The sequence below is a fragment of the Schistocerca piceifrons genome, chromosome 3 (assembly GCF_021461385.2).
Source record: "Schistocerca piceifrons isolate TAMUIC-IGC-003096 chromosome 3, iqSchPice1.1, whole genome shotgun sequence".
In the NCBI taxonomy this organism is placed as follows: Eukaryota; Metazoa; Arthropoda; class Insecta; order Orthoptera; family Acrididae; genus Schistocerca; species Schistocerca piceifrons.
This window is the reverse complement of record NC_060140.1, coordinates 33,665,478-33,691,481: the sequence shown is the minus strand read 5'-3', so window position 1 is coordinate 33,691,481 and position 26,004 is coordinate 33,665,478. Positions and strand designations below refer to the sequence as shown.

At 39.6% G+C, this 26,004-nt stretch overlaps 1 protein-coding gene and 1 non-coding gene across 2 annotated transcripts; both read left to right on the top strand.

Annotated features, from left to right (window-relative positions):
* The first annotated feature begins 1,263 nt into the window (after positions 1–1,263).
* Trnak-cuu lies at positions 1,264–1,336 on the top strand. The gene has a single exon. It is a non-coding gene; the product is annotated as a tRNA-Lys (tRNA).
* A 1,350-nt stretch (positions 1,337–2,686) lies between these two features.
* Positions 2,687–6,880, top strand: LOC124787944 (suppressor of cytokine signaling 6-like). The gene has a single exon (XM_047254943.1). It carries the CDS (start codon positions 2,762–2,764, stop codon positions 3,941–3,943), a length of 1,182 nt encoding a protein of 393 aa, XP_047110899.1. The 5' UTR covers positions 2,687–2,761; the 3' UTR covers positions 3,944–6,880.
* Positions 6,881–26,004: the final 19,124 nt, after the last annotated feature.

Genomic DNA, 26,004 nt, shown 5'->3' with positions numbered 1-26,004 from the left:
GCTGTGCCGTGCGTGTGATCATTGCTTGTACAGCCCTCTCGCAGTGTCCGGAGCAAGTATGGTGGGTCTGACACACCGGTGTCAATGTGTTCTTTTTTCCATTTCCAGGAGTGTAGTTAACTAAAACTGAAAGAACATTTTCATACTTACTGGTGCAGACGACTCAATGTCTACACCCACAGTTTGATTGGCGCTAGGCACGCCTATAGTATCTCTGTGTTCATTCTTAGAGCTAGTCTCTCTTGCAGGCACCAGACCTCTGTTAATCAATTCAGATTCCTCAGTCTTCACGTTATTTTGTTTAGCCACATTTTCTATACAGCGCTCATCACTATGAGGCTCGTCGAATTCGACATCTGATGTGTTGACATCAAGACTGGATATCAGCTGATAAGTACGCTTCATTTTGATGGGTTATTTTACACCGAACACAAGTATGAAAATCACTATTACTACATAACTAACTGCTTATGATATTCCTGAGCCACGGGTCTGCCTCGTTCAAACACAGTACTATGACTAACTAAGCACTCTGAAGAAACGCTTCATAGATCAAAATGATTCTATTACTCAACCCTAAATCCGCGCCACAGCATTCGGGAGGACGATGGTTCAATCCCGCGTCCGACCATCCTGATTTAGGTTTTCTGTGATTTCCTTAAATCACTCCATGCAAATACCGGGATGGTTCCTTTGAAAGGGCACAGCCGACTTCCTTCCACATTCTCCCCTAATCTGACGAGACCAATGACCTCGCTGTTTGGTATCTTCCCCCAAACAATTCAAACCAATCCGTGCCACAGGAAGTGAAGTGAACTGTTTCCTACCTGAGTTTCTTGACAGCTTCGAATGTCACTTAGCGACGATTCGAGAGACAGCACCACGTCTTCAGCAACCACTCGCAGAGACGACAGCTCCAACAGAAGACAGCAAGCTGGTTGGTGGTCCTCCTTCAGACCTGCGTCGATCGGCGTGTGTTATGAGTCAGAACCAGGTCGTGAAGTCGTTGTTGAAGCAGTCGGTGGAAATTGTAGTAACTCTAGTTACCTCGTCGATAGTAACGTTGACATTCCTGATTTTCATGTGCCTTTATATCCATTTTCCAGCCCCACGCTGTCTGCGCCAGTTTATGCCCGCTCACCCACCGTCATCACAACTGCACTGATATCGCTTCAACGTTTCCCCCTTCAGCAGTTGAACTGATCTCACAAGTTTGTACACACACACACACACACACACACACACACACACACACACACACACACACGGCTAGCTCATTTGGTAGAGCATGAGACTCTTAATCTCATGGTTGTGGGTTCGAGCCCCACATTGGGTGCCAGTTTATGCCCGCACACCCACTGTCGTCACGACTGCACAGATATTGCTTCGCCGTTTCCCCCCAGCAGCGGAGCTGATCTCAAAAGTTTGTGTATATATTGTCCCAGCTAGTAGAGAACCATTCCCTGCCGTGTGGGTCAGGCGTAAAACATCTCTGAATCACCTTGTGAATCTAATTGTCTGAACTAGCAGTTCAATATTGATCTCGTTTTCTATTTCCAAAGACAGTAATTCTATTTATTACTCGGGAATAACATAGCAGTCGGGTTCCAGTCTATTTTTTTCTAATTTTTGTTCCCCAAATAATTTGATTTAGTTATCTTTGAAGTCAATATTCCTGCGTTAAATCCTATTATCGGTTTGCAACAGGTCGATCAGCTTTTCTCAATAACCCTTGAATATTCACAGATATACTTGTCTATGTACGAGCTGATTTTTCAATTTAGGAAACACGGAGAAAGTCTCGTATAGATTCTGTTTTATTGGCACAATTCATTTCTTAAATTAATGAGAGATGGCACTGGGGAATCAGTGAAGGAGTTGATCCTAGTGTGTATCGTTTCGGTATAATAACAGTCAGTCCGTACCACAGTCCTTCGCGTTCCTATCACCAAAGATATGATTTCCCATGAAACTGTCCTTTACCATTAATATCTGATAAATTTTAAATAAGTCTCTGGCTTTACAATGTCTAAGCTTTTTAATTCTCACGACACGATATTAATCGTAAGTTCGAGTTCTTTCAATGTCTGTTCAGCACAAATTATGTCTTTTCACGGGGACTATATCTCACGTCCCATTTAATAGCAGAATCGCCTTGACAACGATCGGCAAAGATTTTAGCATGATAAGGTCCAACTATTTTCTGTCCCAATCTCAAAATAATCTATTATCCACCGCTCCAATGTCTAATCCAGTTATTAGAATGATATTTAATTAGGCGTATCTAACTTCCGAATACCACGGAAGACTGCGAACATGCACCATTGAAAACAGAAGACTCAAGAGAGCTAACAATGCTGTGCATTGGTTTATATATTATATTCAAAACAAAACGCAGCTCTGTTATGTCTTCCTTGAATTCCCTTTGCGTTTCTCTATATCATATATCTAATATTTGTAAAATTTTAACTAACTATTACTTCGAAATACAACTACCGTGTTTTGGCACTTGGGTCATTTCGTATTACAGAATTTAATTTAATATTCGTTTCCGAATATCCACTCTCTACTGAGCGGTTACAGTTGCTCTACAGGCGGTCTCAAAATGCACACAACGATATTTCTGTCTCACACTTATTCCGTGCATCTCTGGACAGCAGGGGTCTTATGTCTCAGTTCATAGTGAATTATGGGTACTGTTGATGTAGACCAGGAATGTTGTCCTATATTTGGGAGGTAGTTAGCTGATCTCAGTGCAAAAATGAATTTAAGTCAGTTGAAAAACTCTTTAATTAGGCGAAGCGGCCGGCAAAATGTAAACAAAACTCCCGGGTGCTGTGAAGTGCAAGAAGAGGATAATGGCGAATCACAGATATCTGCTCTAAAATGTTCAAAGACTGACTCGTCTTTGATAAAGGAGAGTGCGCGATGTCAGTGCAAGAATAATACTTCAAACGATAAGCCGAGTATATTGAAAAGCTTTAAGAAAAAATTTCGCTTAAAGTCTAGTGTTGGAAGGACGGTGAAAAGTAAGCCTAAGCAAGCAGTTCGAGGCATAGATCCATCTACACTTTATGCTCGTAGTTTACACGATTCTTCAACTAGTGATGAGTGTGTGTCGGATCAAGTGGACCCTCTGCGTGTTGTAGGAGAACTGAATCATATACAAGTAGTGACGAATAATGGAATTCCACAGCAGTGCGAGTCGAGTGCCTCCCAGACGTCAACACAACAAGCTAGCCAGTGGGGAGGAAGTTCTGTTTGTCCCTTAGTCAAGAAACGTACATCACAAGAGAACGATGATTGTTCAGCCGACGGAGATGACCATTCTGGAGGGTCGGGAACTGACACTGGACAACAGCAACAACTTATCCTGAGATTGGAGAATGAGAATGGTACTCAGAGCGAAACTGAAACGGAGAGTGAGAGCTTGGCTAGCCCTCGTAGTCTAACAGGTGAGCTGTTCGAGCTGGCAAAGTACGGCTGGTACTGGGGCCCAATTACACGAGAAGAGGCAGAAGAAAAGCTATTGGATGCACCTGATGGTTCGTTCCTTGTTAGAGATTCGTCTGCAGATCGCTACTTGCTAAGTGTCAGTTTCCGAAGCGCGGGCAAGACGTTTCATGCCAGAATTGAGCACAGCCATGGAGTATTTAGTTTCTACGCAAATCCTGGACGTGAAGGGTTTCCAAGTATCTCTGAACTAATTGCACATTCTATGACTTATTCAGAATCAGCTGTTTTCTGTTATTCTCGCCCTCGTGCTCCAGGATACCCTGCATTTCCTGTTCGCTTGGTGAAGCCTGTATCTCGCTTCACGCAAGTACGATCTCTTCAGTACCTCTGCAGGTTCGTTATAAGACAGTACACCAGGGTTGACAATATACAGAAACTACCCCTGCCTAGGAGACTGTTAAGTTATGTGCAGGAGGGACATTATTGACACCTGCTGACTTTGTGTCATCTCTTTGGGGTTGAACTTTATTATGTGGTTGATAGCACTCCTGTAATTTTTTTTGTGTTCCCATATTTAATGACTGACTTTTGTACAGTTATTGTTGTATTGCATGTTGTATTTTCCTTTAATGTCGATGACTAAAGGCAAAAATCAGACTAAATTCCTGTGTATAAAACATTGCTGCAATTGAAAATTTTTAATGCCCTTCTAACTTTGCAGCTGCTGGTGCAGTGGTAATTTTTTTCAGAAAATAAGTTGCACAAATTTTGTAGATTATAGAAAATAAATGGGTGAAGCTTTATTTCATTCCTTGCAACAGACCAGTGGAAGAGTTTTCATACGATAATGAATTCACGAATTCAGTGTGTGAAAATTATGCAATGGATATTAAATTTGTATTTGTTAGTAGTTGCTGGAAGCTTGTGCTAGAGTTGGACTCCTTGCAGATCTACAGCCAACACAGCTTAAGTTTGCCTGTTTAAATCCCATGTCATTGCGCTGCTTAAGTCACAGCAAATTAATTTTTCCTGTGATGAGTTTAATATTTTCCAAGTATTCTGCATTTTCACAGGTGCATTTTTTGTTTCTACAACATTTCGGTTTAAACTGGTCTGTAAATGTTGGTAACTATACATCTTGAGTCATAGGAAAATTGAAGCACATTTATGTTATGGTGATCAAACCATAAAAAATGTGTAAGTACTGGGTAATCTGTTTCCTTCCAAAGCACATTTTACTACACAGGATCTATCAGAATCATATGAAATATAGTGATTTCTGTATTTTAAAATGGGGAATTCTGTTCCTATGTTTCTGACATACCGATATTGCAAGCAAGATATTTGTAAACGTCAGTCAGACACAGTACTGTATGAATATTTGCAAATAATACCCATCCTTCTATCATGACTTTATTTATATCTGTTTTATCATTGGTTGCAGTAACATCTACACTCAAGGATGTTTGAGAGAGAAGTACGTGAGAATAATATGGGCCCGTTATATGATTTCATGCATTATCTGTAATGGGTTTGATGTTTTACACGTGTAACTTTCTTTCACAGTATAGGGTTCTTCGCATGGTACAGGAAATGATTTGGCAATTTCCCCTTTCCAGATTTTTGTATACATATCACTCATAATTCAGTTTATATTGAGTGACACTTTGGGCATCACTTACTTTAATACAGATGTAGGCCCTGCTGTCATGTAATTAGGTATTTTTCACTGTTTCATTCTTCTCCTCCCCTCCCCCCCAAAAAAAGGGAAGGATGGACGAATATTGGTTTGAATTTGCATTATGACGGTTAGGTTGTGTGTGTAATTTTAGAAGACCAGGACTGCCGGATAGTAACTGAAGATTAAAGATATTATTAGTCTAGAAGTTTGTACAGTGACTGTGTAAAGGAAGGAATAGTGGAGGTTCAACAGATTCAAATTGTATTCATACTAAAGCTACAGTTATTTACCAGTTTTTGTGCACACCCAAGCATAGTTGGTGTTATGTATAAATTATGCCCCTAATTTTGTGGAATCTCCACCTTGCCCCCTCATGCCTCTACCCCTCCCCCCTTCTTACTCACACATACAAAATTTAAAATGCTACACTATTAATTAAAATCACAACCAAATTGTGACACATAGCTATTCCCAATTTGATACCGACTTGTAGATTCAATTAGTGAAATGCACACCAAAATGTTATACTTTATGTGATATGCTTAATAAATAATGTAATTTGTGATAAGAATTGTCCATGAAATTACATTTTAAGTAAGAAAATTGTGTAATTTTTTGATCTCACTTCTGTTACCAGAAAAGTTGAATAAGTGAAATATTTGTCTTCTGTCTTTATTATCTGTTTAAGAATTTAAACAGATATTTATATTCTAATCAAGAGTGTTTTGAGAAATTTAATATGTACCATCCTTCCCTATATATGCTACAGAACATTGGATTGTTGACAGCTGTGTAAGAATATGCATAACATTAATAGAGAGCAAGTTCACAGATTTGTGAAAATAAAGGAAGAAACACAAATGCATCAAATTGCTTCTGTGTAATGGAACTGTGTTGCATTATTGTGTAATACCAGTTGTGCCTGTGCCCATATAAGACTTTTATTGTATGAACATATAGTGTAGAGCGTGGTTTGTTACACTATTTAGAGTTATGACTGAAGTAGTCAGTTCTATCACGTATGCTGTTGAAGTATTTTTGATACTTTTATGTTTTCAGATTAAACATAAGAAATAAGAAAGCTTTGAGAAAAAAAACTTACAGTACCGTAAGTGAATGCAGACTATCAGAAATATTGGCTTCTTTCTCATCATTTGCGGTTAATATTGTTGACAAAATAATGGTTTTTATGTGTGTATGTCTGTGGTCGTATAGAAAGATCCCATTACTTTGCTTGGTAATGGATAATTTGGTTTTCTAAGTATGCTGTCAGTGTGGGATTAGTTTGACCAAACTGGAAACTTCAAGCTGAGTGTGAGACCAGAAGTAAATGATAAATCTGACAAAACGGTTACAAACTAAATGGTAAACAACGAAGCTTTTATATTTTATTTACAAGTAGACAGAACAGCTTGGAACAAAACACAGTTCAGTGAACTGTGAAGACTTGTGTTAATGTCTTAGGAAACAATATTCAGTGAATATTCTGGACAGTTATGTAAGCTGTTGATGTGCCTTTCTATCTCTGGGAAAAATCCCTTACTGTAAGCTGAGTGCTAGCTAGTTGTATATGAATGTACAACTGCATTGATAGCTTTAATCTCAACTATCCCTCTGTTGTTTGTAGATGTGAGAAGAAAATTATTTATGATTAGTATCTATTCCCTTGTTGACACACCATGTCCTACAGTCTAACATACCTGTGATTTTCAGAAATAAAAGAAATTTCACTGGTGAATTTAATTGAAGAACTTGTTCTCATTCTTACTTGTTTTTATTTAGTACCACAAAACAAAAATTACCCTTTTGCTGCTGGTGCTTATGTATGGTTCTTTAATAGCAGTTGAAATGTATAACACTGTTAAATGAATTCTTGCTTGCACATGGGAATGGGACTTTTGTTTGCTTGAGCAGCTCAAGAATGCCCAGGAAACATTGTTTTCTGTGCTGTTATCTCTGTGAATCCATGGGAAACAGGTACCAGAGGAGGCATCGTGCAGCGTATACACCATAATGAGCTCTCACGGACAGCAATTATAACTTTACAAATTTTGTTTTAAAGGCTTTAAATGCAGAAGTCCTTCCAATGATTTTTATGTACAGTATCATGCATTTCAGGTGATGATAAATGGAATTTTCATAACTCTGTATGCATTTTATGATGAGATCACAGTGTGACTAATATTGAGTTTGATGTACTTTTATCCATTCTATCTGCCTCAATGAGAAATATATGAAGAAGTGACAGTGCTTACAAATTCAGAAGTTTTAAATGCTGAACAAGAATTTGTTTTTGATTATGATCATCGGCACTGGGACTACGGTATATTCAGTCTTGTTGGCAGTTGCTGTTATCTCTGTGGATCCATGGGAAACAGGTACTGGAGGAGGCATCGTGCAGGGTATACACCATAATGAGCTCTCATGGACATCAATTATAACTTGCTTGCACATGGGAATGGGATGCCCGTATGCGGGGACAAGGAACCCCCCCATCCCCAGCTCTCAGACAATGGTTAAAATAAAGTGTTGTCAGGTGCCTTTATATTAAGAAAATGATTAAAAGCTTGGTATTACACATGTTTTTAGCTGGGTCGGAACTGGGACTTTATGACTACTAGCAAGTCACATTTCATCTTCCAAAATATTAAAAGTACTCCATACTTGCAGGTCTTGCACAAACTATTCAATGGGTGCTCTGTGCTCAAGGGAGGCAAAAAGTTTTGCAATGGAAATACCGTGTTCCTAAAACAGGTCAGACATTTTCTACCCATTGCTGGATGAAGACCCATTCCATACTTCCTCCACCGATCCTGATCTCCAGCTATATACATCCATGCTCTGCCTGCATATTTTTGTGGCTTATCTACTTACCTTGCCATCTTGGTTTTTTCTTTTCTCGCTTAAATGACCATTGTATTTTTGCTACATTGCAGAATTCAAAATCTGAGCATTGCATAAATCATCATTCATCAAATTTTGACATATTTGCGACTTACATTTTTGTGTACTCTCAATAAAATTAGTTACCAAATCTAAGTTTTGACACAATACTTGTGTATGTGCTCAGTAACAGTAATGAGAACCTGGGGCCAAAGATAAGTTATGTTTCCATGAATTGAAAAATCTCTGAAGCCTGAGAATGTGTGTTCAAGACAAATTTATTGTAGCAGTGAAAGCTGGCTAATTCACAACAGCTAATTGTACAGCTTCTACAGTTTAATCCGTGCAGTGATGTTTCGCTGTCACTAGACAAAAACCTACAGGGTGCACAAGTGCTGTCCCAATGCGTTCAGTGACCTGCACTGAGATGTTCAAAAAATGCTACAGCTGCTGAATGTTATCTTTACTTTCCTCAATTGATGCCAGTTGACATGGGTTAACCATTCTTCTTAATTACAGACTGTTTACCAGCCCTAGGGTGGCTGTTTCTGATCGTTAGTTCCAATAGCAGCCTATAAATGATATTTGTATTATATAGAGAAAGAGGTTACAGCAAGCACATGTTGGATTCGAAGGTCCAACTGGAAATAAGAAATTCTCTCTCTCTCTCTCTCTCTCTCTCTCTCTCTCTCTCTCTCTCTCTCTCTCTCTCTCTCTCACACACACACACACACACACACACACACACACACACACACATTCTCTCTCTTTCTCTTTCCACTGCTCCCCTCACCTCATCCAACCCCTTTGGATCTGTGCCTGGTTTATAGCATCTGGTGTACCTACAGATTAACTTCATTGTCTACTGCTATAAATGTTGTGTTCCTAATATCTGCTGATATTTAACTCTACGCATTTTTAAGCACCTGGTGATTTTAACAGTCTTGTATATTTCATCTCCAGCCACTGTACATATATTATATGATCTGCTCTGCTTTTTCATTTGCATTTGGAGGCTCTTACGTTTACATGCCATTGATTGTAGATATTACACCATAGAATGAGACAGAAAAGTGTCGCACATCACATTATTATTTTTGTTATGTACATTGAAGCAATATTTAGCTGTGTGAAACTGGAAATTTCTGCACTGGTATTTCCAAATAGGCAATCTACATCTGTGATTTACTGGCATCCTGATATTTGTTCACAGTGGCTTTACTGGGTGTTATTGTCTTTCAGTACTGTTGAATGTTCCCCCTTTAAATGTGTCGGTTGATGATCCTTCAATTATTTGCTGTATACTTTTGTGGGAATCGCAATATGTAATTTTTAATTTATATGATATCAGAAATTAATGTTTCCTTCACAGCTGACGGTAGTGACAGGAACTTCTGGGAGATGAAATTCCTAAGGAAACATCTCTGTGGTAACAATTCGCCTATATTGCTAGCTATGGAAATTAATTCTTCTTGCATGATGCAGCCTCCAGTTTGTTTATTTTCATTAGCTTTGTTTCATTGTGAATCAGTTTCATGGTTAATATTGTCCTCGTAAAAGCAGAATGGGTTACAACATTGCTGTAGGTATGTACTTGGGAGTTTTTCAGCTCAGCTTCTTGAAGGTTATTTTATATTAGATTTCTTTTAATTTCCTTTTTTGTGGAATTTATAAGTGGACTTTACTTGTCACAAGGTTTTTCATCAAGGGTCACTTTATATTCACATTCTCAATGTGAAACTTAAATAGTTGGGTGATTTGTCTTCCAAACATTGAAGCTAAACTTCACTGTTTCCTTCTCAGTAATTTATTTTACAGATCCAGTATTTCATCCCCTAAGTGCTTTGTATTATTTCTCCTGTTTTCCATCTTTTATTTACTGCACGAGTGCTGTTGCTGCTAAATACCAATGTTTGAGATGGGATGTGGATCCTCTAACCAGCTACTGTTACAAGAACATTTGGAGTAGTGTTGGCACACACAAATTTTTATAGCTTAGCATTTATTCTCAGTAAATAAAATATTGTAACTACAGGGATGGATGGTTTATAAAAATAACTTATATATGCAATAAGATGTAAAATTGGTCCAGTAGAAATAATATACTTACTACTAAACAGGTTGGCCTGTGCCACATAATATAAACCGGAACTCCCTGTTTGACTTACCAGCATAAAATTGTGGGCTTATTAGCATGTAGTAGATACGAATGAATTCACACGTGTGTGTAAAGCATTTAACATGTATAGAAGATGATAAATTCTGTACAATAACACTGCTGTTAACAGTACTATATACATTTGTGTATTATATCGTGGCGATTTGCTGTACACATTCTTTGTCAGTCAGAAAACCTGGAATGAGATGCGAACTCTAGAAAGACTGAAAATTATCCACATGGATAATGGATGTTTGTTTATGTATTTTTTGGCAAACCTGTATTTTGTGTTATTTAAGTAATCACAACTGTATTTTCTAATGCACGCAGTTGGCAGCCCTAGTCTAGATTGTGTCTTGATGACTGATGGATTCATCAGTGGAGTTGTCACTACCCAGTGGTCCCATTATGAAGTAGAACTTCCAGCAATGTGAAATGAATCAAGTTGTACATTAACAAAAGAGTGAAATAGGTAAAGTATACGTGGAAGTGTCTGAGTTGTGGTTGTTGTTGTTGTTGTTGTTGTTGTTGTTGTTGTGTTCTTCAGTCCTGAGACTGGTTTGATGCAGCTCTCCATGCTACTCTATCCTGTGCAAGCTTTTTCATCTCCCAGTACCTACTGCAACCTACATCCTTCTGAATCTGCTTAGTGTATTCATCTCTTGGTCTCCCTCTACGATTTTTACCCTCCACACTGCCCTCCAATACTAAATTGGTGATCCCTTGATGCCTCTGTGCCAACTGTGGTTGTATAAAGTGCAATTAAACCAAAATAATCTTATTACTAGCAGCATATATAATTAAGGAATAAATTAGTGTGAGAGCTCAAAAGATCTTTTAGCAAGATTTTTAGTTTCCTTTTTCTCACAGTATTCTTACTGCTTTCTGTAGCTAAAAGAATGTTTTATTTACTGAAGCCGAATTGTGGCACAATATAATTATGTGAGACAACAAGGAATTTCAGGTAAACACAAAGAGGTCTGTCTACTTGTAGCTACAAAACTGCTAAACTTAGTTCCTCAATTAGTTTGTCAGTATGTTGGCATCATTTTAGCTTGTTATCCAGCCGAACCAATATAATAGTGTTTCATTTAGTGTATGACCATTAATGCACATTTATGGCACCAGTGGATGACTTTATTTGTTTAAAATTGTGTTATATTAATTTTTGTGAACCTGTAGGTCTGTCCAGCCATCGTCTGGCTTCTTTCTGACAATTAAGTGTGCTCCTGTCATTGGCAAACATTAGTTTCTGAACAAAAATTTAAAGTAAATTTATAGTACTTTATGCAAGGTGGGATCCAATAATGATATGCGAGTGATTCGTGTTTCCCCATTTTGAGCGTAATTTTGTGCTACAGTGTGATTGTTGTGGAAGAAAGACTCCATTTCAGGGATGTCACAATATTTTAATTTTGCAAATACAATTTTATAGTGTACAGAAACAGTGGCGTAAGTAGTTGTTGTTGTCGTTAGTCCAAAGACTGATTTAATGTAGCTCCTCCTACTGCTCGAATCCTGCACATGCCTCTTCATAGCTACACAGCTACTGCAGGCTTCATCCATCTGAACCTGCACAAGCATTGGGTTCCTTGAAGCTTCAGGAAGTGTCCTATCAATTGATCCTTTCTTGAGTTCAGGTGTACCACAAATATCTTTTTTACCCAGTTTGATACAGTACCTTGGTATATGATTTATCCGTGTAACAGTCTTTATTCTTGTACTCCACCACATTTCAGAAGCTTCATTCTCCTCTTGTCTGTGCTGTTTATTGTACACATTTCACCTCTGTTCAAGGTTATATTCCATTAAATATGTTTAGACAGAATTTCTAACATTTAATTTTTATATTCAGTGCTTTCTCAGAAACACTTTTCTTGCTAATGCCAGTCTGCATTTTATATCCTCTCTACTTGAGCCATTGTCAGTTATTTTGCTGCCCAGATATCCAAAGTCATCTACTACTTTTAGAGTCTTATTTCCTAATCTTACTCTTTATCAGCGTCACCTGATTTCATCCGACTCCAATCCATTACCCTTGTTTTATTATTGTTGTTGATGTTGAACTTAAAACCTCCTTTGAAAACACTATCCATTCCGTTCAGCTGCTCTTCTAAGTTCTTTGCTAGGTGTATCTCACAGAATTACAGTGCTATTGTTAAAGCTCAAAAGTTTTTATTTCTTCTTCCTGGCCTTTAATTCCCTTTCCAAATTTCTCCTTTTTTCTTTTGCTGGTTTCTCTGTCAATATATTATGTAACATCAGTGAGTCACTTTAATTCTGTTATAATTTGTATCAGCTTTCTACAGTCATAGCATACTAAACTAATGGTATGGTACTATTCATTCTGGTCTGCACTGTTTTCCACAGAGTAGGAATCAGGATTATTACATTCTTCTTGAAGTCTGTATTATCGTGAAATATGGGAGAGAGTGTCACAGAAATGATACAGGGTTTGGGCTGGAAATCATTAAAAGAAAGGCATTTTTCATTGCGACGGAATCTTATCACAAAACTCCAATCACCAACTTTCTCCTCCGAATGTGAAAATATTTTGTTGACACCGACCTACATAGGGAGGAACGATCACCACGATAAAATAAGAAAATCAGAGCTCGTACAGAAAGATATAGGTGTTTGTTCTTTCTGCGTGCTATACGAGATTGGAATAACAGAAAGTTGTGAAGGTGGTTCGATGAACCCTCTGCCAGGTACTTAAATGTGATTTGCGAGTATCCGTGTAGATGTAGAGTGTTTCGTGTGTCTCTTACATCTTGCACACCAGGTGTAATAGTTTTGTCACGGCTGGCTCTTCCAAGGATCTCAATAATCCTGAGGGAATGTTGTCTGCTCCAGATTAGAGTAGATCTATCGACCTAAATCTTTCACAGTGCCGTCAAATTTTTCTTGCAGCATCTTATTGCCCATCTGTCTTCATATACTTCCTCTTCTATAATGTCGTCTTCAAATTTGCTTATCTTGTGGTGACTTGCAATACATTCCTTCCCTTCTATGCTTTGTTTGTTGTTCTTGTCTGAGCTCTTAATATTCGTAGGCATGCTTCTCATTTCACAAAAGTGCTCTTTAATTTTCCTGCAGGTGTCATCTCTCTCTCCTCTGGCCATGCATAGTTCTATATCTAGCCATTCTTCACTTCCTGTCAATCTCATTGTTTTAGGGTTACTGTATTTCCTTTTCCCTGCTACATTTTTATATTTTCTATTTTCCTTGATTAGGTTAAATACTTCATGTGTTACATAAGGATTTCTACTTGGTCTTAGCTTTTTACTTGTTTGATCCCCTCCTGCCTTCTTTATTTCCCCTCGCAGAAGTAACCAATGTTCTACCATATACATTTCCCCCATTTCCATCAATTATTGCCTATTGCTATCTTTGAAACTCCCAAAAACATTGGCTTCTTCAATTTATACTGATCCAATCTAATTTCCCACCTTTCTTCAGTTTTAAGCTGCCCTTCATAACCAAAATATTTGATTGCCCTTCACATCTGCCCCTGGAAATGTTTTACAGTTTAACATTTATTTCACATCTATGTCTTACCATTATAAAATCTAATACTGGATGGTGTGCAGGAAAGCAATGTCTCAACTCAAAATTTTGTATGTGAAAACTCTTATTAAAGCTTTTTAAATAAACCAAACAACAACATTCTACGTTTTTATTCTTCATGTCTACAAAATTATTTCTCAATGTAGTCAACTTGGCGATGAATACATTTCTCCCAACAAGAGACCAGTTTGTTGGTACCATCACTGTAGAATGTTTGATTTTGTTGCACTGCTTCATCACTATGAAAGTAATGTCGTGTGGCTAGGGCCTCCCGTCGGGTAGATCGGTCGCCTGGTGCAGGTCTTTCGATTTGACGCCACTTCGGCGACCTGCACGTTTTACTATGAAAGTGAAGTCCTCAAAGGTGTTCTTTAAATTTTGGAAACAGGTGAAAATCTGATGAGACCAAGTTGGCACTGTATGGAGGATGGTCAATGACAGTGAACCCAATGTGTCAGATTGTTGCCGATGTCACAGTGATCATGCATTGTCATGCTGAAGGAGAGGATCTCCATATGTGGACGAACTCTTTGAATTCGAAAATTGATTACGGCACACTATTTCTCACAAACTGCCATAGTTACGTTATACACCACCATGTTACATGCTACAATTTGGAGCCGTCTGGTGGCAGAGGGCTACAAATCTGTAAACATGAAGAATAAAGATGTAAAATGTTAAGACATTTGTTTTCTTTCTCATCCTTTTCCTATCATCATTAAATTTTTGCCCTTCTTAATTATCTGAATAATTTCTTTTATAACGTCTGTTGTAACCCTAATGGGTTGCAACATACTTACATGAATCCCTCAGTCAAATAGGAAATGATGTGAGATTTTTCAGGACCACTGACACTCTGGCACATGAATGACTTCGTGTGAGGGAATAAGTTGGCGAAAGGGTCTAGCTGAGGTTTATCAGGTCTCTATGGTTGGAGGCCTTACAGAAAGACTCTGGTATCAGGCTAGGGAGGTGGAAATAAAGATACGAGCTTCTGGGTTGGTATCTTGGTCTGATTTTATTGCTTCTTTCCGAGTTCACATGAACGTGTTGAAGAGAACAGACTCTGGGTCATTATTTTCAATGGGTGTAGAACACAGACATTACTACATACTCCAATTACTAGAACAAACAGCCTGTCTGGCCTATCACTTTGACTCAAATCATGAAAAGAAGCCTCCTTCCTGTTGCTCAAATTGAACGGTCAGGTTCCGTTACATATCAATAGATTCCTTCAATCACATAATTTTCTGCTGTCAGTTGACACGATGTCTGAGGCTCATCTGCAGGCAGGAACTCTCGAACTATTGAACTCTGCCACTGGTGGCCTCTTTATACTGTTTACTTATAGATGGTAAGTAACTGTGTTGCTCTTTTGCCCACAATTTGCAATCAGCCAAATTGAAATCGGTGGTTTCTTAATACTCACGGCATGATATTGGTCTGGTGAAAGTGTTAAGCATTTCACGTCTCCATCTAAATTTTTACCAAGATGACTTATTATTATTATTTTTTTTGTTGGCAATCCGTTCATGATCTGATCATTACACCTCCCTCCTGGGGAGAAGATTTGTCCTCAAATTTTACATTTTTTTAATGCAAGTTATATACATGAGTACATAGATTCCTCTTTTTGCTTTCAACACATACATACATAGACACTCTCTCTCTCTTTGTATATGCATCCTTGAAGCATTGATCTGTACAATATCTGGTTATCTCCTTTTCTTTTGTCCTTCATCTGCGATTCTGTCTCTCATGATGAAGCACTGTGGGTAGAGGAAACTTCACCAGGGGGAGGTGCACTTCTTGTGAGATGTTCCCATGAGCTGGATCATAATATCCACACACCTGTTGTAACACTTCTCTTCTTTCCATTTCCTGTGATGGTTGCTGGGTTTGAAATGCCTAAGAAGCAATCTCATAGCTATGAGGGTGGCAGTTGTTGCTAGTGCACAGATGAATATGAGTGTTTCCAAACTGGATCTCTCAGTTTCTGCTATTCTTTTATGTTGTTGTTGTCTTCAGTCCTGAGACTGGTTTGATGCAGCTCTCCAAGCTACTCTATCCTGTGCGAGCTTCTTCATCTCCCAGTACCTACTGCAGCCTACATCCTTCTGAATCTGCTTAGTGTATTCATCTCTTGGTCTACCTCTACGATTTTTACCCTCCACACTGCCCTCCAATACTAAATTGGTGGTGGTGGTGGTGGTGGTGGTTGTTGGGATGTTTAAGGGGGACTAAACAGCTAAGGTCATCAGTCCCCCATTCCAAAAACAGGCGAAACATTAATGCACGAAGCAGGGAAAACCCCAAGGGGAAGGAGACTCCCCCCCCAGGCCCTAAAAGAACACAAATGCGGTAACGAACACTACAAACACGAAGAGTATAGATGAACACCAGACAAAAAGAAACATAAGAAAAGAAGATGGCCGGAGACTGGTTGACTGACCACGACAACAAAAAAGGGAAAGAGTCAACCAACCGACTACACACTAAAATCTGCAACCAAATATGAGAGACTCGAGGACAAGAGACACACAAAGGGAAAGGAGCAGGACCTCCCTAAATGGAACCATAAAAAGGACTACCACGGATAAAATTTAAAACGTCATCAGCCACGGAGGCATTGTCGCTTAAAACCAAAGGCAAAGTGCCCGGGAGATTAAAAGACTGCCGGAGGGTGCGCAGTCGGGGACACTCCAATAAAATGTGGGCGACCGTCAGCCGGGACCCACACCGACACGGGGGGATCCTCCTGACGTAAAAGATGGCCGTGCGTCAGGTATGTATGGCCGACACAGGATAACAGAGTCCCTGCGAGAAGCCCGCAGGGAGGAGCGCCACACATCGGTCGTCTCCTTAACAGCCTGCAGTTTATTCGGGGCTGTCATGCCACGCCACTCATCAGACCACATCCCAAGCACCTTACGGCAGTCTCACAGCCCGGAAATGAGGCGAGGAGCGCAAGAAAACGGCGACGGAGGGCCACAGGCGGAACCGAGTTCTTGGGTCCCAGCTGCTGATCGCGAGCCGTAAGGCCGATCTCCAAAGCTGGGGCGTCGATCGCCCCTTTGGCCAGCCTATCAACACGTTTGTTCCCCGGGATGCCAACGTGACCTGGCGTCCAAACAAATACCACCGAACGACCAGAGCGGGTAATGGTGGAAACAGACTCCCGAATAGAGGAACCAGAGGAGAAGAGGGATAGCAGCGGTCGATAGCCTGGAGGCTGCTCAGGGAGTCACTACAGATGACGATGGACGTACCTGAGCAGGAACGCATATGCTCAAGAGCTCGCAATATGGCCACCAGCTCTGCAGTAAAAATACTGCAGCCAGCCGGCAAGGAGCGCTGTTCAACATGGGCATCATGAGCAAAAGCGTAGGCAGTGCGACTATCAACCAGGGAACCATCAGTGTAGACAGTCTCACAGCCCGGAAATGAGGCGAGGAGCGCAAGAAAACGGCGACGGAGGGCCACAGGCGGAACCGAGTCCTTGGGTCCCTGTGCCAAATCCAGACGGACGGATGGCCGGGGCAAACACCAGGGAGGCGTAGGTGCACGGACCCGGCTAAATTGGTGATCCCTCGATGTCTCAGAACATGTCCTACCAACCGATCCCTTCTTCTAGTCAAGTTGTGCCACAAGCTCCTCTCCTCCCCAATTCTATTCAATACTTCCTCATTAGTTATGTGATCTATGCATCTAATCTTCAGCATCTTCTGTAGCACCACACTTCGAAAGCTTCTATTCGCTTCTTGTCTAAACTATTTATTGTCCACGCTTCACTTCCATACATGGCTACACTCCATACAAATACTTTCAGAAACGACTTCCTGACATTTAAATCTATACTCGATGTTAACAAATTTTTCTTCTTCAGAAACGCTTTCCTTGCCTTTTATGTAATTCTAACTTATTTTCTAATTCATGCAGATGCTGCCCTACTCCTTTTAGGTCCTGCAAGTGACGTATGTTCTTAGGTGCAGGGAACTGCCAAACTTCATCTTCCTTGTTGTCTTTTTGCTTCCTAGGGTGGATGGAAACATTTTCATGGTCTTATTAATATTGGGTAGTGCATCCTGGAGCACTTGTTCAGTCTGTATTGCCTGCTGTGTGTACTCCCTGTAGTCTGATCACAATATCATGTACACTTTCTTAGGAGTGTCAGGTTTCCTGTTCTCTTCACGAGTCCATGTATCATAACTACCACATAACAGAGTTAATATTCCCTTTCTGGGGGCTAAATAAATCCATTCATTAGCTCCTACTGGAGGCCAAATGTTGCTTGCTATCAATACAAGTTTCTTGATGCAGTTATTTGGAATCTTATTTATTTATTTACATGTCAAGTTCCGTAGGACCAAATTGAGGAGCAAATCTCCAAGGTCATGGAACGTGTCAGTACATGAACTTACAACATAAAAGTAATAACAGATAAAAATAAATGTTCTTGAACCTGAAAAAAAAAATCAGTCCATAAGTTTAAGCAAATGCTATCAGCAATACAATGAGAATCAGCTTAATTTTTCAAGGAACTCCTCGATAGAATAGAAGGAGTGACCCATCAGGAAACTCTTCAGTTTCGATTTGAAAGCGCGTGGATTACTGCTAAGATTTTTGAATTCGAGTGGCAGCTTATTGAAAATGGATGCAGCAGTATACTGCACACTTTTTGCACAAGAGTTAGGGAATTCTGATCCAAATGGAGGTTTGATTTCTGCCGAGTATTAACCAAGTGAAAGCTGCTTATTGTTGGAAATAAACTAATATTGGTAACAAGAAACGACAATAAGGAGGCTCTAATAGTTATACCACAGAGGCCTATAACGTCCTTGTCTGAAATCGTAATACCTATGTGCACATCTTATTCCATTACGCATAAAAACAAACTCTCTATATGCTTCCCTGAATTGACAAATTAAATCATTAAGATTTGGCTTATAATACCACAGTTCTTCAAGTACAACAACAGCTGCTGAATAATTTATTTTGTTTCCATAGAATGTAATAGCTAATTCTTCAATCCTTTCTTGGTTGGTAGGAACAAGGAAGGCGAGCCGCAGGTTATCCGGGTAATTTCTGATATGGTCCCAGTTGCCATAAAAAAACTCCAACGCAGACATTAGCTGTAAATAACAATCTTTATTCAGAACGTAACGGTACCCTTCCTTTTACAAAAAGTCATGTACACTCTATTTCTAACAACAAAAGTTACATATTTAACTTCACTTTGAACTACATCATTCTTCGCAGGTTCATCACCGGCAATTTGAAGCCCAATATAAAAAGGATTAATACCTTGAAATAACTTATTTTTAGCTCGACATTCAGTTTCCAAATCTGTCCATGATTTTACTTTTGATCTGCACTTGTCTCTGGCTTAGAATACGTTACAAACTTAAATCTATTTCTTCTACTATATCTACGCCATGGCACTCCAGAAGATCGTTCAGGTCTAAGACTAAATGGACCAATTTTATTACTACAAGCTATCCGAACTTTCTCCAAAGCACCTTGGTCTTCAAATATTTTCTTATTTGCTCTATAATCCAATGTCAAACGTTCAACTCTTACATTAATCCTATACACATACATAACAACTTTATTAATAATTACTGATGCATACTTGTTAGCAAAAAACTTAAATTCATCTGTAATGTCGTAATGTTTTAATGTAGAAAAATTAATAGCACTCTCATCATATTTCTCCGTGGCGCCCATTTTTCCATTTTCGAACCTAACACCATCAGATTGCGTATACTCTGTGCGCCATCTGCACATACGACCAAAGTACGGTCTACTGAGATTCGTCCGTCGGCGTATCCAACGCCTCGGGCGTGCAGCGCGAACCCTGCGGGTCATCCTCATCCGACGAAAGGCAAATAACTTCCTCCGTGGCCTCCACATCCGACGCGTCCAATTCCACCTTCGTAGAACAACAATGCAATATGTGACAATCTGCATGTATAACATTAAGTCGTGAAATCAAAGCTTCATCACCAACTGAATATTCATTTGATACAAATATGACCAAGCCACGATGTTTAATCACCATTCCAGGTTTATTCTTTACATGAACAGTGACAGGCCGTCCTTCAACTATACGCTTCAAAATAGAGGCGTACGGTCTCCACCTAGACCACTCAAACTCCTCAAAAACTATTAACATTATGCACGCGAGCATCGTCAATGTCAAAATACCCAGACTCGTGAACAGAAGTCTCTTTCAGTTATTTCCACAGCTCTAGCCCACAGAGGTTGTGCTCCTTGTCATTTTGATCACAAACATGTTTGCGTATCTTCTGGGCTTGTGGTACTTATTTGCAGACTAACTGATCCTGGTGTATGGCTGCTTGTTGTTGCTTGACATCATCTATTGGCAGACAGTCACCTTCAGGAGCTAGCTATACATACCATTCCTTCCCACCTATTATGGGAAGTGGTAATACCATATATAATTTAAAGACCTGATTTTCCACTAAGGGAACTTTCAATACAAAATAATGAGTCATCACAGTTTGTATCATTCAGAGGACGCCATTCCCAGTCTCCTCTTTCAGATCTAGCGGGAAATCCTTGTCGTCGATATCACCCTTGATTATTTGAAGGTATGTGGGATTAATTATATGTGGAGTTAGTAGCCCCTTCTGTGCATTCACAGTCGTTCATACTCTCCAGGTAACTCTTGAAATATTACGACCATTTGTGTTATCTTCTAATTGAATACTGTCTCTAAGATAATTTGCTGCATTCTCTGATCTGTTTCGTCCTGTAATTTGGATAGTTGTTACTTGATTTTCTCCATACTGGATCACTTGATAGTATAATTCTGCCAATCCTCTTCTGGCTGTTAAAGTTCGTTATTGCTGATCTTATTAAGTTCCTTCTGGCTTAAGTGCTGTAGTTGTTTCTGTTCATCTTCCACTTATTTTATCCTGGTTTCAATGTACTCTGTGTCTTGCTCATTTAAGGTACTGAATAAAAGTTTGCTGGCAGCTCCAATGAAGTTCATGAGTCCTCACTTAGTCATGGTTCATGATGTGCCAGCTTCTTAATCAGTGCTGTGATTCTTGTAGTCTGTTTTACTGGCATACTACAACATTTTGTGTAGAGTGTCGTTCCATAGCACCTAGCACTTCTATATGGATCCATTTGTCACAATACACTATGGCAGCTTGTGCCATGCGTATTGTACTGTTGGCTTCTTCCTCCAGCCTCCTTTAATTTACATGGGTCACAATCTTCGTTGTGACGCTGGTGATCTGTACCTTCCCTTCTGCATCTTAGTACGCTCCTGGAGATGTGCAGAACTCCTGGATCTGGTAAGCTTCTGACATAAATGGACTGATGTCGCCATTGTCCACCCACTTACCAAAATGGCTCCATGCAGCATTGATGTTGGGACCATACGTAAAGTAAAAGGAATTATCTTTACTCTCTTGATGTTTACAATCCAACTTCAAGTTTCCTTCTCTGTCTCCTCCTCCCATTTGCTACTGCTACCAGGGTTAGGCTAATAGAGACAAAGTGATCGGTGGTCGGCTTGTCTCTGAGAACCAATCACAATGTCTTCCTTACCTACACCCTGAGTATGCAAGATCTTTCTTCATCAGCTTTTATACGAAGTTTTTACCAATTCTCTCCTTCTATTTCAGAACACCGTACACTATTTCTTCACAACCTCACACATCTAAAGTTAGAAGAACTCTTTTGATCAGTCTGAATGTGCAGTTAAGAATTTCTTATTCATTAGCTGGAGCATTACATTTGGTCCACACTACCTTATAACATGGAAGGGCCGTCTCTGTGGGTGTATCAACTTCTTTAACCTCCCTCGTCTCACACTTTCATCATGTAATAATACTTCGACTCCACCTTTAAATTCCTTGGGATTTTGCATGCAGTACAGTATTCCTTGTTCTCTCCTTACAATCTTCATGAAAAGTTCTTGGCATCTGGTGCACCCCTTCCTTTAATTCTGTTATCTAATCATCATACTTGTATTGAATTTTGGGCAAGATCCCACTGTAGGACCTCAGGAATGTTGCTTACTCTACCAAAAAACAACTATAATGGGTGAGGAATTTGGTGTGATATTATATACAAAGGTGGCAAGATGCATCCATTCGTCCCAGTTTTCCTGCTCCATTCCCACTCAATGATGTAGATATTCTTTTAATGTTCTGTGTGTTCTTTTGAGTGCTTTATTTGTCTGTGGGTGGTATGCACGAGACTGAATCTTTTTAATCCTCAGTAAACATTCTCTTTTGAGAATGTCACTTAGGAAATTGGTCCCTTGGTCACTCAGTAGTTCTAGATGGTATTCTATAATTGCAGATTATTTTCTAGACTTGTGTTATTGTATCAGTGTCCTGTTGTGCTATAGGTTCTGCTACAACAACCTTCGTGACGGCATCCTGGAGCGTTAGTACGTATCTATTGCCTTTCTCTGTTATTTGAAGCAGTCTGACCATGTTGATATCACAATGAGTGAATACTTGGCTAAATAGTTCAATCAACCCAGTAAACATTTCAGGGCATCTTCACCTTATTTTGTGTAACTTTGTTCTTCTAACAATTCTTGCAACTTCAAATGTACTCTTCTGTGTCTCTCTTCTTATCTCTCCATGCTATGTACTGTTCAATGCGGTCTATGTGTGGCTGATCCCTTGGTGTCCCCTACAGTTGAGTCGTGAAACTGGTTCAGAGTAGCTCATTTCTCTTCTTCCCTGATCACTGATTGGTGGTCATCATGATCTTCGTCACCAGCCTCTTCCATGCTCGGAATGACTGCAGCAGGGTCTCACAGTATGCGTGGCAAACCAACTGCTACTGAGTTTTCTTATCTGTTTTTGTGTACAGTCTCAAAGTTGTAATCTTGATGAAGGATCACTTACATGCGCCAACCATTCCAATGGTTTGTGATCAGTGCACACGATAAATTTTCTTCCATACACATAACGCCGGTAGTGCTTTACTACCTACACTAGGCTATAAGTTCTCACTCTGTCATACTATATTATCTCTTGGTGCGGTTCAGTGTTCTGGATGCGAAGGTAACTGGTAAATCCTGTCCTAGTTGTCCTTGATTCAGAAGCACCTCAATCACTTTCTTGCTCGTGTCTGTGGTGGTTATGAATTGCTTTGTGAAATCAGGATACTGTAAGATTGGTGGGCTTCCTATTTTCTCTTTTAATTCCTAGAAAGCTACTTCTTGCTGTATTGACCACGCATAGTTTGCTCCTTTCTTCAGCAGTTTATGTAATGCCTTTGCTATCCAACTGAAGTCCTTGGTGAAACATCTGTGGAGGGACACAATCCATGGTAAACTACCTGCTTTGTAGTACTGGGCTCTTCTTCTGTAGTACTCAGAATACTCGTGAGACATGCGCCTCTCTAACGCTGCAGACAGACACACACCCGTCTGCAACTGCTGCTTTTCCATTATTCCTTCAGACAGGTCTGTAGGCTGAGCCTCAGACCGTAAAATCTTTTTCTCTCATGAGCCTACTCGTATAACGTCACTTGAGCGCTCTTTCTGTCCCATCTGCTGCTCGACTTTTCCCTATGTTTCCCTTAGTTGTAGTGCCTCTTTGCTTCTGATGTCTTTTGGTTCCTCTCTCTGCTCTGTTCTATCTCCAGCTCTACCTGCATCCCTACTGATGCCCTCATTCTTGCTACCCATTCCTCTTGGCTACCTAAAGTCCCGTCCATGGGACAACATTCCTCACTGCACAGCTCTCTGCTAGTCCAAAAGATGCGACAGTTCTGCTCCTGTTCCATATGTAGCCATAATTGTCAGCCCTTGACCCATAATGTTTTCGTTGTGTAATCTTTGATTACTTTTTGCTTCTCATAGAAATCTCTGTCTAAAATTCCCTCATACAGGAGATCTAGCTTATCCCCTGCTATGTGGAACTTGTGCTCCACACACATTGGCCTCTGTTCTCAACAGTAACATCATGGCTCCGCATGTCTCTCTTACTTCTTTAGTGATCCTTCTTGGTTTTATTCTCCCATCGGCATCAATGCCCTTCGTGCTATCGACTGCATTCAATGTTGTACCTACTAATGAAAAACCAAATAGAGATGCTTAGATTTACTTGTGCAGACACTGCATGATCTACCAACAGACATTAGTTCAATAATACAACACCCCAGAAAGATTACAAAAATCATTATGTCACTAAAATGTAATAATTCTGCCAGCTACGATAGTGAGTATAGTAGAATATTAAAATCTTGTGCTGTCTTGATAGGATCGCACTTGAGATATCTTTATGATCAATCAATGGCTCAGCATGTTTTGTAACAGATTTAAAGATGCTATACCAATATCCATCTATAAAACTGAAGATAGGCAAACTACATGTAATTTTAGTTGTAGTTGCTAGGTTAGGGAAACCAGTTAATGCATTATTCAATACTGGATTCATACGTTAATACGTGACACACTTCTCAATTTTAATAAACGGTACTCCTGTCTCTAGTCACGTACATTAATGTGTGCAGTATCTCCGACTACGGAAGTACTCCACACATTGTGTTCTGTATTTATGTTTCTTACTTTCATACATATCAAACACTGTGTAAGACCATTTAAAATAATTTAATGACATGTATACAGCAAACATTATCATGTCATTTTGTATACTAAATTACCCAAAAGTAGAGATCAAAAGACAAAATATACATATTTCAATTTGGTTTATTTAATCATTTCATTTCAAACTCAATTCAGTTACTAATGCAGTTTCTGGCTAAAATTAGTAAATCTGTAACGAGTAACCTACTGGAAAATATTGTAAAAACAGGATGGATACCAATCCAATATGTAAACATTTAAACTATTATCTACTTCTTAAATTACTTTAAAAACATTTATGTTTATAGGATTAATAGTACTTCAATCTTGAATTTACTATACATGAAGCCTTTGAGTATGTGGTCCATATACAAAGGGCATTCAATAAGTAATTTTTTATTGGCCAGTTTCAGTTGGAAATGTGCTGAATTTGCTGTGGGACAGCGTGAAATATTTGCACTGCATCTCCTATAGTTTCACAAAGTTCCAATACGTACTCGCGCTATATGTAATTTCAAGTTGGCATCTGTAACGGAGGCATGTTCCTAGGAGAGAGCGGTCATCGAGTTTCTTCTGGCGGAAAACCAGAGCATCACAGATGCTTGCGGAATGCCTATCGTGACCTGGCAGTGAACAAAAGCACGATGAGTCATTGGGTGAAGCATCTATCAACATCATAACAAGATCTCGAGCCCTCTTGGTATGATGATAGTTCTTGGCTGTTCCAGTACCCTCAACTGTGCTTAGAATGTAACATCGTTTTGATAAAAGTTTTATTAACTTAGGTCATTTGTACAATATGCTTTCTATTTTTTAAACTACGTTCAGTTGTAAAGTGTGGAACAGTAACTGATGCCACTGGTTAGTTCACACAGTTACCGCCACATAATTATAACTGTAAAGCATTAGTCACCGTTTTTAGTTACACTCCCCTTATTTGTTTTATGTACGTAAGTTTTTAAAATTATCAAATAAATATAATTATAAAACATACACTACACCAAGACTGAGAGATAATCAATTCCACCAATTAGGGATGTAACACTACACAAATGATTAGATTTACAGATTTATCCGTGCACTGCGACTGTGGAAATTCGGTACAGAGCAGCACCACCATGTCCTACAATTGAATCCACTAGATGTCACTGCGTTCTTGAATATGCTGCTGGGAAATACTCTGCCACAGGATTTATAGGCGCATCCACAAAACATCAACTGTGGCTGCAGGAGAAACTGAACGAACAAGTTGCCGACCGACTATATTCCAGACATGTTCGGTGTTTGATAGGTTAATTGTCAGGTGAATGGGCAGTCCCATCATTCTTCGAAGAAAGCTTGTACAATCTTCACCACTTGTGCTGAGCATTGACCTACTGAAATATGTCATGTGGAACGGCATTCGGGAGGTGCAGTGCCTCGGGCTGTAAAACCTCCCTGATGTAAGTTTAGCTGTTCAGATTGCTCTCAAGACATAGGAGGCAAGATCGTGTGTTATGAACAATTGTGCCCCAAACCATCACACTTGCCATTTGTCCACTATGCTGCGTAACAATACAGTCTGCCTGATAGTGTTCACCATGGTGGTGTCGAATGTGTGTACAGCCATCACTGTAGGACAATTTGAAGCAGGACTCATCCAAAAACACTAAAATTTGCCACTCA